Source organism: Dermacentor albipictus, chromosome 6, assembly GCF_038994185.2.
Source record: "Dermacentor albipictus isolate Rhodes 1998 colony chromosome 6, USDA_Dalb.pri_finalv2, whole genome shotgun sequence".
NCBI lineage: Eukaryota > Metazoa > Arthropoda > Arachnida > Ixodida > Ixodidae > Dermacentor > Dermacentor albipictus.
The window spans coordinates 51018317-51031979 of record NC_091826.1 but is presented as its reverse complement, the minus strand read 5'-3'; the positions used below and the strand labels follow the sequence as shown (position 1 = coordinate 51031979).

Below are 13663 nucleotides of genomic sequence, written 5' to 3'. Positions count from 1 at the left end.
TGTTAACGGCTCGGCCAATGGCAAACGTCACTTGGGAACAAAAAAGTGTTGTGCTTTCCGATCCCCGAGTTTTCGCTGCGTTTATTCCTGATGTTCATCACCCTCTTATGACGCTAAGATGTCGTCTTTCATGTGTTCCTCCACGACGGCACGATCACTTCATAAAATATCGCGCTAACATCACAGCATTCTACAAGTGAACTCAATTTCACTTCGGCCGATCCTATTTATTCTTTTTTCTTTTGAATTGCGAAACACCCCGCGTGCCCTTTTCATTATGAACAAAGACCTCTTTGCCTTGCGCAGGTTGACCCTGTTGCTGTCATGCGCAATGAAGTTCGAGACCTACCCTCACGACACCCAGATATGTACGATGAAGATTGAGAGCAGTAAGTATACGTTTGACAGCATAGCGCGATATGTTTTACTCAACCGACTAAGTGTCAAGAAATGCCGAGCTGTTCAGCTATACAATGGTCAGCGGCAGTGTTACACGACATGTGAGCATTGTTAAAGATTTCCACTGTGGCACATTTCGGAGCACGCTAGCGCCGCATACCCGATGTCTTTCATAGGTTTCCTTAGGCTAGCTTGTCGTGGCATACTAGGTGCGTGTGCTCGCGCTTTGCGAATTTGCTGTACCATTGGTTTGAAACAGGTACGCCTTGAGCTTATGGTGGGAGACCGGTAGGTGGCCGTCTTAGCCCTTTCCCATGCGAGATATTTCCAAGGCTCCAGCAAAAAAAGAAAGCACACCTAATAGATGAAGAAAGAAAACAAAAGCGCCCGTGGCATCGTCTTACCGTGGTGCTGTTGCCTGTGCTCTTTTGTCTAGTAAGTTGATGTTCAACAAGCCAGCTGAACGTAGCACTCTTGTTCAGAAAAGAATTCTAGGAGAGGACTTTTGTCTATTCATCAAAGGTGTTTATTTCTCCTCTGAAGCACTGGAAATATCTCTGGTTTCAGAGCTCCATTAGCTGGGCTTTCTCAATTAGTCCTAGTTGCAGAAGGACGACGGTTGCAGAGGTTTGGCCTCCAAGTAAGCCCACGCAAAATGAATGAGGATTTGGCAAGGGAGCATTGGTGGATTACAGGTAAACGCCGACAGATCATACCCAGTATACTGGAATGTAGTTGCCATTCGATAATTGGACAAGTAATAGAAGTAGATGAATTTTTTTTTCGGCAGGAAGGTCTTCGTACAAGTGGCTGTCAAATGCATATGCTGCATTCGCTCGCGAACCCAACCTGGAAATGCGGAATCCGAAATTGCGCCTACTCGTGAAGCGAGGCTAAACCCTGGCGATCACATACAACGATTGGCTCGAAAATACACTCTGATTTCATTTACAGTAGAGTTGCAGTATGGGAAGCATACACACTAGCCCTATCAAGAAGTAAAATGGAGCGGCGCCTCTCGATTCGAAAAGATAGCGTGCCTCGAAAGTGGTGGTTCCTACACTAGAAGACGTTGGTTGAGTAACACAATTTCTTCCTGTGAAGCGCCCGATGTTAAACTGTAGGCGAACGTTCAGGCTGCCGTGAAATGCTATCAAGAAAATTGCAGATCCCTGATGAGAGACTGCTGTTGTAGACAAACAAAAGAACTTTCGGGTGCGGTGCCAACAGAAACATCAGGCTGGCAACGCATGCGTTTGCAGAGTTTCTCTAAGAAACGACAGTCTTAGAAGGAATCTTAGAAGTCTTGGGACTTTGAAAGTCTTAGAAGACCTCTGTCGTTTTTCTAAGAAACGAAAGAGGTCGAAAATAATTTGGCAGGCGTTGGACTTCTTATGACATTTATGGACACTTATTCAGACATGTGGATTTATGTTTGCTATACATCTGAGGCTCCGCTGAGTCCGTAATTATACACATCGATGTGTTCTTGTAGGTTCAGCGTTTATTGTGAGTTCTTATATTTGTGTGTATAGCGTGCGGCGGCAGTCTGTGTATTTCCTTTTCTTCACCTTCTTTTTTTACCTTCTTTCACAGGCACTGCTTTGGGCTTGCGTTGCGGCTTGCGAACTGGGATTGTGAAATTGTGGCTCTACTTTTACGACGGGTGAACTATTGGCGCGACTATTCGCGTTCTTGAGTGCTTTCTGCATCGCTAGGGCTTTCGCCTTCTCGGGGCGTTTCTATTTCTTTTGCACGTCAAAGCAGATTAGTAACCGGCGCCATTACGAGGTGGCAACATCTCCTTGCATCCATTTAATGTAATAAACAAATACGCCTTCACTCCAGTGCTTACGTACCGACGCTGATAGCACTGGGTCAGAGCATTTTCTAACGGGGAGGGAGAGTGGCAGGAAATTAATGCTAGTTAATATAAGGAGGTTGACCAGAAGTATAGTTCTTGTTAGCTACACTGCACTATTGGAGCGCCTAAGGAGTGTTTAAAGTTGCCCAGTAATCGCAATGGGATGTCAATGAAGTGCAGGGATCACTTCAATTGCGAGGTGATGATGCCATCTACATTTCTGAGTCGAGGTCAACTATTGAGTAGAGAAACGTTTTAAAATACGAGCGTAACATTAGGATATCTTTTATCAGCGGCCTGTGTTAAGCGTGCGTGTTAAGCCATTAGTCCCTACACTGTAGATAATTGTTATGGGGGTGCAGTACCTGTGATTGTCCATGCCGTGGCCATCGAATATATACTGATCCGAGTTTATCGATGCAATTCACATGCTGGAAATTCAGCCGTACATTATTGATCTACTTTCACAACGTCGCCAGAGTTAAATAAGGGTCGAGACGAACACATCTACAGCTTTAACGAACACAGCACCCATGATTGTGTTACTGCATGGTACCTGTACCTGATCTTTTGCAACTTGACGTAAAACTCATGTGCCATCATACTAATACCGCTATACGCGTATTTACTTCCCAGATTTTTACCTACTTTTCTCCTATGTTGATTTGCAGTTTAATAATAGATTATTCTTGCCACAATTATGCGCTTTAATGAGCTCAGGTTGTGTACATTTATCTGCTACATTTTTGTATCATCTTCGATGTCGTATGGTCCTATGGGGCTCTTCGCATCGGAAAGTATGTTTTAAGATCACTGTGTCAAAGGTGCTTTATTTCCTTGCTCAGTTATGTCTCCCACTCCAGTTGACAGTTTTCTTCAAAAGGCTACCAGTAGTCTAGAAGTATATAGAGCAAATAGGTTTGACATAGGAGCGCTTACTTCAGCGAGCTTCATCCTGTCGAAAAGAATCAGCCTCTGCAAGTTGTTTTATCTGTCAAGAGCATTTGATCCATTGGTCATACTAAGAACGACAATACCCCATGAGTGTTTAAAAAACGTGCTCGCGAAAAATTAATCACGCATTTAGAGCCGATAAAAGGACGACGAACAAAAATACATAAGTGCCGGTAGGACAAAACGATAGTTAAATCTTGTTTTTTTTTATTGTCCAGTCATTATAGTATATTGACATACGGCCTTCCATTACACTTCCGTTGAGATACACTTGCGTTGAGCTTCGCATCGAAACCCCTGCGTACACGTCATCAGCGACAGCCGGTATTGTGAGCGGTAAATGTATATAGAGCGGTAACGATTTATGTCGCGGCCGCTGTCCTATGAGTAGCGCACTTTATGTGCGGAATAGAAAGCAGAAGAAGGTGCTAAGTGCAGTGGAGTCATTCATGTCGCGGCCTGATTCAAACTGCGAGGCTTATTCTTTTTGCTCGCTGACCAACACTTCGCAGTCTCGTACACGACCGACGACCTGGTGTTTGCATGGGAGGACGAAGTGCCCCTCGTTGTGGACGAATCCATCGAGCTGCCACAGCATAACTTGGTCTCGACAACAATGGGCGACTGCACGCAGCTGTACTCGACCGGTATGCTCTTATTCTTTTTTTAAACGTCGCTAATCCGCTGAGGTTTTGGCGGGTTGTCCAGAGGCGGCCGCTCATGCTGCATCTTTCTTTTTAATTTGGGCTAATGCATCGATTTATCCTTGGATGGTAAAACGAAACCGATTATTTATTCAGTTGTTTTTGTTGTCAATGCTTACAGTTAGAGGTTATGTTTTTGCTTTATGCCTTCCAAACATCTCGGGCTTAAAGAGTAAAGAGATCCAGCAATTTTGCACACACGTTGAGAACAAATCAGGTTCTACTGGTTCTTAAAAAAAAACATATTTTTCTACAAGATGAATAAACCTGCATATATCAAAGCGTTTATCGCAGGACTGCATGGTTTTTTAACGCAAGTTCTCTACGATATCTGAAGTTGAAGTGTACGATAGATGAAGCAGTGAATATAACCTTCCGAAGGATCACTGTTAGAATGGGGTAACTGACGCCCAAAAAAATAATAATTCGTATCATTCGCGAATGACTGATGTTAACCCTTTAACTGGAACGACAGGAAGCACCTGACCTTGACCGATTTATTGTTTTATTTCTTGATATTGTTCATATTACATATCAAATGAAATATGAAAGGGTTTCTCTGAAAGCTTAGTGAGATACAGCGGGTCGAAAATATTGTTGACAAGCTGGTTAGACGCAAATGTATGGTCCAAAACTTACGTTTGATACTTGCTTTGACAAGGTAAATGTGTTTTCTTGAGGTGCACTTCAATAGAGAAAAAACTAACAGCTAACAGCTTTTTTGAACAAAATAAAAAAATAATCACATTCGCGATATTAGGACCACCACATCCGCTAAAATAATAGCGATGTGGTCTTCGAGTTTTGTCACCGAAATCTCTGCTGCTGCTCACGGTCAAAATTTTTGTTACTATCACTGTTGAGAAGGTACATAAATTAAGGTAAATTTATTATTTGGTTTTTTATAGTGTGTTCAGACATTTTTTGTATGCTCAACAATATTGTTGAACTGCCAGTTAAAGGGCAACTCCGACGATATCTCTATGTCCACTGATCTTAACAAAATTTTTAACATATGTTCTCTTTTTCATCCTGGTTATCTGTGCCAAACACTAAGGCTGTAAGTCATTTAGTTTTCGTGAAAATGAATTTTAAACATTGGTTGCCTTCCCGACTCATGGCTTTTTACTGGCCACCCAGTGTGTGTGACGTCAGAGACTACACCGCCGCTGTCGCTGAAATGGTCGCTGAAATCGCCGCTGTCTAGTTCGGAAAATCCGCAAAAGCTCCCTGTGTTGTCAGCAGACATCATCAGCTTCGCTTCTATGGTGTTAGCACCATGTGTACTGCGTGTTTAGCTCGCGTTCTGCATGTTTATATTAGGGTAGTGTAGGATCTGACGTTATCGACTCATTGTGACGTCACACGAAGCAGCTACCCGTTTTGCTTTTGGTATCTCCTTTATTGGTCATTTGAAATTATTGATTAGTTTCTAAGCAAGCTGAACCACCCTACCGGTGCCAGGACTGTCATGGCCATTCGAAACTGACCATAGCCTAATATGGTTAAAAAAAAACGCCAGAGCTGCTCTTTAAAGCGTGAAGGAATGATCACTAGTGTTGATTAGTTGATGTGAAATACTAGAACAAAGTAAAGAAAACATACTTTGCATTGTCCACTTACTGATCCTTTCATTACTCGTCCGGCGGTACGTGTTAGAGGGTTGCCACGTTCACATCAAAATACAATGCTTGCATTGCATCGACCTCCTCTTACGGCCCTCCTCTCCGCTTCGCACAGGCAACTTCACCTGCATCCAGTTAGTGTTCACGCTCAAGCGGCGGCTGGGTTACTACATGTTCCACACGTACATTCCGACCTGCCTCATTGTCATCATGTCGTGGATCTCCTTCTGGATCAAGCCCGAGGCTGTGCCGGCCAGGGTCACCCTGTGTGTCACCAGCCTGCTCACGCTGTCCACGCAGCACGCCCAGTCGCAGAAGTCCCTTCCGCCGGTGTCCTACATCAAGGCCATCGACATCTTCATGTCGTCCTGTACAGTGTTCGTGTTCGCCTCGCTCATGGAGTACGCGCTCGTCAACATCCTGATGGGCGAGACGGAGGGTGACGAAGGGGCGCGTCGCAGGAGCATCCGGAACGTCGTCATCTCCCCGCGAATGTCGGTGAGTGTCACGAGCAATAGATGTAAGAGAGCAAAATGCCCGACGACTAGAGTCGGCGCAAACGTTTCAGCGGGGGTGTCTTCGTTGGGCAAGCAAATGACTTTGCTAAACTGCGTTTCAGTTGTCGCCGTGACAACGGCAAATTTCTTAGCCAGCACGTGGCTCCAGCAACAGATTCCTTGATCGGCCACTGTCGATGGCTTTGTTCGCATGGTTTTATCTCTTTAAATCTCAGTCTTGTATTGTTAGCTTTGGTGTATGAAGAAACTGTATATATACATATATATATATATATATATATATATATATATATATATATACATATATTATATATTATATACTTTAATTTCCATTGAGTTATTATTACTTTATTTCATTTATTAAGCACATGCAATTTCCCCTATGTTGTACTTGGTGTCAGTGTTTGTTGGCTTCTCATTATATGACTAATAAATATCGGGTCCCTCGGTTAACCCCCTTTCTTCTCGTTTATAATTTAACGAGGGTCTCGAATCCGGCAACATTGACGTCTTCAGGTAGCATATGTGGGTTTATTGACCAGTTGCCTTCACCCTAAAAGATCACGTTCTCGTGACGCCTGCGGCAAAAAAGACGTTCCACGTCCGCCGCCAAGGTCTGTGAGTGGGGGCGCTGGCTAACACTACCAGGGTTCTACTAGTACACATAAATACCCAAGAAAGTGGACGGGGAAACGCCGCCGCGGTAGCTCAGTTGGTAGAGCATCGCACGCGACATGTGAAGGCTGTGGGTTCGTTTCCCACCTGCGGCAAGTTGTTTTTTCATCCACTTTAATTTCCATTGATTTATCATTACTTTATTTCATTTATTAAGCACATGCAATTTCCCCTATGTTGTACTTGGTGTCAGTGTTTGTTGGCTTCTCATTATATGACTAATAAATATCGGGACCCTCGGTTAACCCCCTCTCTTCTCGTTTATATATATATATATATATATATATATATATATATATATATATATATATATATATATATATATATATATATACTACTGTGCAACATCTTATACGAGGGCCAAGGCAGTAGCCCTTGGAGAGAACGTGTACGCTTGCTTTTATTTTCTCGTATCTTTAAAGGCTACGGTTCTTTCATGGCTTTAGTTCTTATGCAGGTGTCACACAAACACTTTGAATTACAGTCCATCTCGATTAGACTCGATCATGTTTGAGTGTCACGATGTGACACCCATACAATGATGATTTTGTTATTGCCTTGCTTAATTCCGCTACGCGATGTTATTATAATGACACGCTTACATTGTTGTCTTTTTCTCGCATTATTCTACGCATTAGACTTCTTGCCACGTATCACGTCCACTTTTACTTTTTTGCTGCTGATTTTCACCATTTTATTCTTGGTACATCACTGCGTAAATTTCCTGAAACTACGGAGCGGGATGTTTTTTTGGCGTGCTTTGCGATTTTTTTTCTTCGATTTTCCGTGGCTTTCAGCGCACGTTTGCAAGAACGCGAGTAGTATTACTGGAAGCTCACATCATGCAACAAAATTCTAATAATATTTCAGCAACTTTTAAAGGGGCCCTGAAATGGTTCGGACAAATTTTGTAGGCGCTTAAGATACAGCTAAAGTTAATCATTCGCACCACAGTTTGTGTGCAACGTGTCGTATTAAGAGAGCTACGGACAATTACAAGTTACCCTCCTCCATAGTCACGCATTTTCTCCTCAACTCGTTCGCCGAGTGATCTGGGCTAAGCTCCGCCTTCACTGGTTCTGCGTCATGATGGCACGTCGTGTCGTCTACTTCCGGTTCTCAAGGAGCGAGCGCGCGAAGCATCTCCAACCTCTCCGGCAGCTGCTTGGCAGTCGACCCCAACCGAGAGCTATCGAAGCAGCGTGCGCTGCGAGCATTATGTCGCAGCGCCGAGCGAGTCTGGTATTCCGGTAACCACAGGCGAGCTGGGAATTTCGACAGAACGGTGGAGACATAAACTCAAGCTGATAAAGGAACTTTAGCGGAGACGTCGGTCTACGCGGTCCAGCCAACCGTTGGCGCAGAACTTAACCAGTCAAACAAAGAGCTATTCGCTCAAACCAAGTTTAAAACACCTTAAACATATACAAAAACAACGTGTTAACGACTACACTCTTGCGAAAAATTTACACCAGCAGCAGCGAAGAATACATTTCGTTGCTGTTACTGTGTGTGGTTGAACTCTGTGCCACCAGGTGGCTGCACTGTGCAGACCATTCATATTTACGCTTCTGTTCATCCCGTGAACGACCCGGTCAAACGGCCAGGCCCTGTTCCCTTGCGCTTGCGTTTGCCCTAATACCAGACTCGCGAAACGCTATGGTGTTAGTAATCTTCTGGTGTAAATTGACGGCCGTCAACGCGCAAATTCTTGCACCGATCGGATAGCTATAGTCAGATGCGCTGCAGCCACTCCGCTCGTCTGCTGCCTTGCAGAGGGACATGATGTCGCAGCTTGACATATTTTCAGTCGCTACTTTGCAGTCCACAATGCAGCAATGTCGAATAATAGGGCTCCCGAAAAGTCTGAGACCGACTCTGACCATGGAGCTCTCGTCGAAATGGAGCGTGTTTTAACACAAGCAGGTGACGCTTGCTGTGTGCCGGAAGTGCTTGAGTGCAGTGAGAAATTGTTCTTGTGCATTGTCTTTCTGTTACTTTCTCTTCATAGAAACAAATTAACTAACATTCTAACTATTACGAACATCATTTGTTCACCATAAAGGTCGAAAAGTTATCGATGACGCACCCTGGAAAGCCAATCAGATAGTTGGCCTTTCTGATGTCAATTGGGTGATTTACGCCATAGGGGTAAGGGCGGCTGAAAATTCCGCCGAGCAGTGTGCTACGATGGGCAGCGATGTACATTTCTAAAACCTTGTAATAAACTAAACGCTTTACGCGGAGCACTTATATGCGTCAATTAATGATTACGCTAATGATTATTCTAAATTAATGATTATTCTAATGACTCTGTACGTTTGTACAAAATCGTCAAAATCGTTTCAGTTTCCCTTTAAGTAATTCGAGGTGATGGGAATTTATCTCAAGGCCGTCTTGGTTCATTCCTCGTACTTTTTCTCTTTCGTGTACAATTGAAACGTGAAGCCCTGTCAAGCAATAATACCTTTAGTCAGCCAGCCAATGGTAGTATGATATAACGAGCGCGTGGGACATTGCTACATTTGGTGTGGCCTCAGAACAATTCAATTCAGCGTTAATGATGCAAGAGTTACGAAGCGAAGAATAACACTACGCACCACTACGGTCTACAAACGATACAACTGAATGCATTCTCATTTGCAGGAGAACAACGCTCTGCCCAACGGAACCAAAGTTCCGAAGCCGCCCGAAACAATCGCCGGAGAGTGCCGGCAGAGGGCAATGCTTGTCGACAAGATAAGTCGCATCGTGTTCCCGACATCGTTCGTCCTGCTGAACTGCGTCTATTGGTCCCTGTACATCGACTCCTGAGGAGCGCGCTCCAGCCACAGAGTCGTCGTGGTCGCGCCGCTTCACAATGGCATCCATCTCTTGACACCAACCGATCACATCCGGGCAGATCCCGGTGCCGTTGGACCGCGCTGAAATAACGGATGAAACCGCGGAACCACTCGTAGGAGATTGCCACGAGATATCTGTATGCCTGTTCGTAGCTGTTTTCAGCCACAGCAACAGAGCGTATTTCGCCATCCTGTTCTCGATATTTTCCCGCAAATTGTACATAGCAAAATGAATGCGGTAATCGCCTTATGCTGATGTGAAAGTGTTAAATACGCGTGCCTCCCTGACTGAGAAACTTTGTTCATGGTGCTCGTGGACGGCTCGGTGATGGGATTTTTCGGTGAACGAGAAGACATGTCATTCTTTGGATTCGTCATTGAGGAAAGAAGCTCTTCGACGGCCAGCTTTGCTTACATCTCTTCTGCGACCGCTGTGAAAATGTGCCGGTATGTTCTGTTACACACGCCTTGCTATTTGCGGCTTACAGTAATGTCAGCGATACAGTTTTCAGCACTGTATAAGTGGAACTTACCTTGTAGAGCAAAGTGTTTTGTTGTGAGACGTCGAATAAGTGCACAACTTGAGCCTCAGCTCTCGGAGCAGCATAAATAACCTTCGCTCCCAACAGTAATACCATTAAGAAACATCTCCCCTTTTAAACAACATGTGCACGCATTCTTCTCGGCTCATCATTAGATGACTCCCCAGAGCCAAACCTCATCGAAGGAGACGAATATTTTTTATTTATTTCAGCGTTTTCTGTCCTTCGTGTTCGTCTCGAGCTGTGTGTCTTACGTAATGTAGTGTTTTTGTGAAAGTGCAACAATGTGAACATGTCCTTCGTCCTCTAACGCATAGTTAACTGCGCGCTCTGGCTGACCTGTTAACGGTGTGTGAATATTATTCGTGCTGCTAAGAATCCAATGCAGTGTCATTTAACTTAAAACAAGTGCAGCAGACTCATGTAAACTAAAACGCTGGTTGGGCTACGTATGAGGACCCAGGCGGCATTTGATGTCCGCCGTGCAAGCTGGAATGGCGCCAGCTACCGTTGTTATTAACGTGGGTACGAACTTTCCCTTTACTTCAGCTTTTGTGGGTCTACTGGGTCCCCATTTCCGCGCACATTTCCCTCCACATATTTGTTTACATGAGAAGTGCACCAATCTCTGGCGCTCTTCTTTCTACCTCAACGTTTGCGTGTTGCCGTAAGAATAATTACTCAGGTTGTGCTCACTCATTCTGCTTGCTTTGCAAGTTCCTGCATTACAGCGACAACGGAACATCGCTGCTTCGCTTGACCATCAGGTGTTTTATTGCTGTACGCATCGCTGCAGCAAATGTCGACAAGATTTGCAGTTAAGGCTCGTCAAAAGAAAATTCCTCCTTGATAAAATTTAAATTTTACAGTAAAATCAATATTTATTCTTCATGACCAGACGGCTGTTTCTTTCTCCAACTGTGCCACAGTCAGGGATAGAGCGCTTTCAAATTGCATTTCTTTTAGCTTATAGGCTGTCAATATGGCACTTTTCGATTCATTTTGAAATGCTAACGACCAACAGCGTGCATCCTTATTCTAGATGCTCGGTTGACCTTCAAAACACTTGTGTCGAACATCACACATCTTCCGCTGGCCCGATACAGAAGTCAGCTTGCCTAGACTTCGGGTTTTGTTGCCCTATGTATAGAGATGACGCCGAGAAACTGATAACTAGGGAGAGAATTCATACGCTGGATGTGCTAAAGTGGTCAGGAAAGTGGCTGCATGTTGACATACACATTTAAAGATACTTTGCGATGGCTTTTTGGTGGCCTTTAGGGGGCCTTCCTCAGAAACAGCACTGAAGCACGGACAGAAACACGCTCTCTCGTTTCTGTAGTTTTTCTTTATGAAGTCGGTGATACAGAAATCAGGAGCACGTACATTATGACATTTCACGAGTAGTTAGTCTATAGAAATTCTGCCCAGTTCTTTGGAGCAAGAAAATGTACTTCGTCACACGCCCTCGTGGCTTTTGCGTGTTCACGCCTCTGAGCACGTGTTGAACTATTTTGTTTTAATATCCTGAATGACGACTAAATTAATGATGTTGCTGAGTATTTCTCATGTGGGAATAACTACGAGTGTAAACGATGATGATATATAGAAGTGTTGGCGTGGCTAAACTTCAATCCGGTCTACTGTGATAAGCAGTAACGAGTCATCAAGCCATGTCGGCGTTTCAGTGAATCAAGGAGTACTCCGTTACTCTCGTAGGAGCTCATTCGCCTTGACGGTGATGTCACACCCGATGCCACAGTGAGCAAGTCTGCCGTGCGTGGAGAGCTAGTGCGCAGGTTTTTACACGCGGTGGCACTGACTACAACACCGAATGAGGCGTTCAACTATCGCGCTCTAGTCAGCTTGTCTTTGTTAGAGCAGTGGTGACTCTACCTAAGATACGAAAGTTAATTGGGTCTGACAAAGCGGAGGCATAGTCTATCACATCAGCTTGGCGACGGTGAAGACAGCTGAGATGTGTCATGCTGCTAGAAAGGAAGGGGCGGATTCGTCTCGAAAATGCCTCACAATGCTTGCGCATCGTCGAGGCTGGCTCTGAAGGTGTGTCGTGACAGTATTCGGAATTACTAGGGTGTGAGCAAGATATGAACTCGTAGTCCCAGGGATAGGATTGCTCTAGTGCTACTCAGGATGTCGAGGAGAGATATACGCGATAAAGGAATCGTCTAAAGTACGTCCTGAGATTTGGCGCTGAAATGTTAACTGCATGAAGTGGTGAATGACTCGATATTCTTCTGAGTGTGTCGCTCTTCCTTCAGCAAGCACCTACCATGCATGAATATTACACCTTATATGGTAAGAAACAAGCTCATGAGAGTGGCTTGTTGGGCTAGTTGGTACATGGTTATGCTAGGAGAATGCCAGCAAACTTGAGAGTAGGAAACAAGGTTTGGTGCATGCTTTTCTAAAGAAAAGTAAGTGGTGAAATGTTCTCAGACTTATTGTTATCTGCACGAGTCAGAGGAGTCGTGGCCAAGCAAATGTGTGAATATTGTTGATTACGGTTCACAAACTTCACCTCTGTGTTCTTTTGGCACCAATGGTTGAAAGTTCAAGCAACAGTATCCCCGATGCCGCTCGTAAAAGCACATCTCGTTACTAGTGTATTTAGGAGGATACATATGCAGTATTCATTTGTTTATGACTCGAGCCCTAGATATTTTAAATTAATTTCTATAATGTAGCTTCTTAGTGCTGCCAGACAATAAAATATGTTTCTGAATAGAAGGAAGCAGTGATTGAGAACTGAATACGCTTGTTATTAAGGGGTGAGCAATGAGGAAATTCTCATTTCAAAATCGGAAATAAAACTATATACAAAGCGCTTAGACCATAGCTGTTCTGCAGGGCTGTCACATTATAGGCTGAATGTTCATTTGCAGACTATACCACAAATTTACTTACTGCGCAACCATAACATTTCTGTTCAGAGGTTGTGTATGGTGAACGGTGCTGCAGGAAACATTGGAAGTACGAATACTTCGGGGTGCCTTATATGTTATCAGTCATTGAATATTTTTCGCTTGTGCACAGTATATCCAATATTTATCACGGAGTTTCTTAGTAGGTTACGCCACTGTTTTCTTGTATATGTAGTCAGTTTACAGGATGATATAGTAACTTACTTTTCACCATCGTGCCATATGAAATCTTTGAAATTTTGTTATTATTTCCAAGAAAGCAGTGGGAATGACAATTTTCCTTCTTCCTTGCATCAGCTAATCTGTAGCCTTCTTTAGAACTGGACTTATGTGGCTTCGATGCTCATTACCGCACAGTCACATGATATAGTGAATTCGCCTACAATTACATACCTAGTTAAATTCTCAAAATGAATACAAATACGCCTAAACGCAATAGCATCAATTCCTTCGTAAAACAATGCTATATCTCGTGGCGGGCACCGCTGTTCTTTCGTCCGTGTTTAACTTTCAATAATAAACTCCCTGCATCGAAATTTCACCAAGTAGATTTTCATGACGTACTCAATAACAGCAAGAACGGTAATTGCCTTT

At 43.9% G+C, this 13663-nt stretch overlaps 1 protein-coding gene across 11 annotated transcripts in view; it reads left to right on the top strand.

Annotated features, from left to right (window-relative positions):
* The window catches only part of LOC135911384 (glycine receptor subunit alpha-2-like), a 348733-nt gene extending 336271 nt beyond the window's left edge, over positions 1-12462 (top strand). For all 11 annotated transcript variants that reach the window (XM_070540565.1, XM_065443640.1, XM_065443636.1 and 8 more), the window contains 4 exons: positions 307-389; positions 3730-3864; positions 5662-6044; positions 9386-12462. In XM_070540565.1, the coding sequence (XP_070396666.1) occupies positions 307-389; positions 3730-3864; positions 5662-6044; positions 9386-9553 (769 nt within the window). In that variant the 3' untranslated portion in view covers positions 9554-12462. The remainder of the gene's footprint in view (positions 1-306; positions 390-3729; positions 3865-5661; positions 6045-9385) is intronic.
* Positions 12463-13663: the final 1201 nt, after the last annotated feature.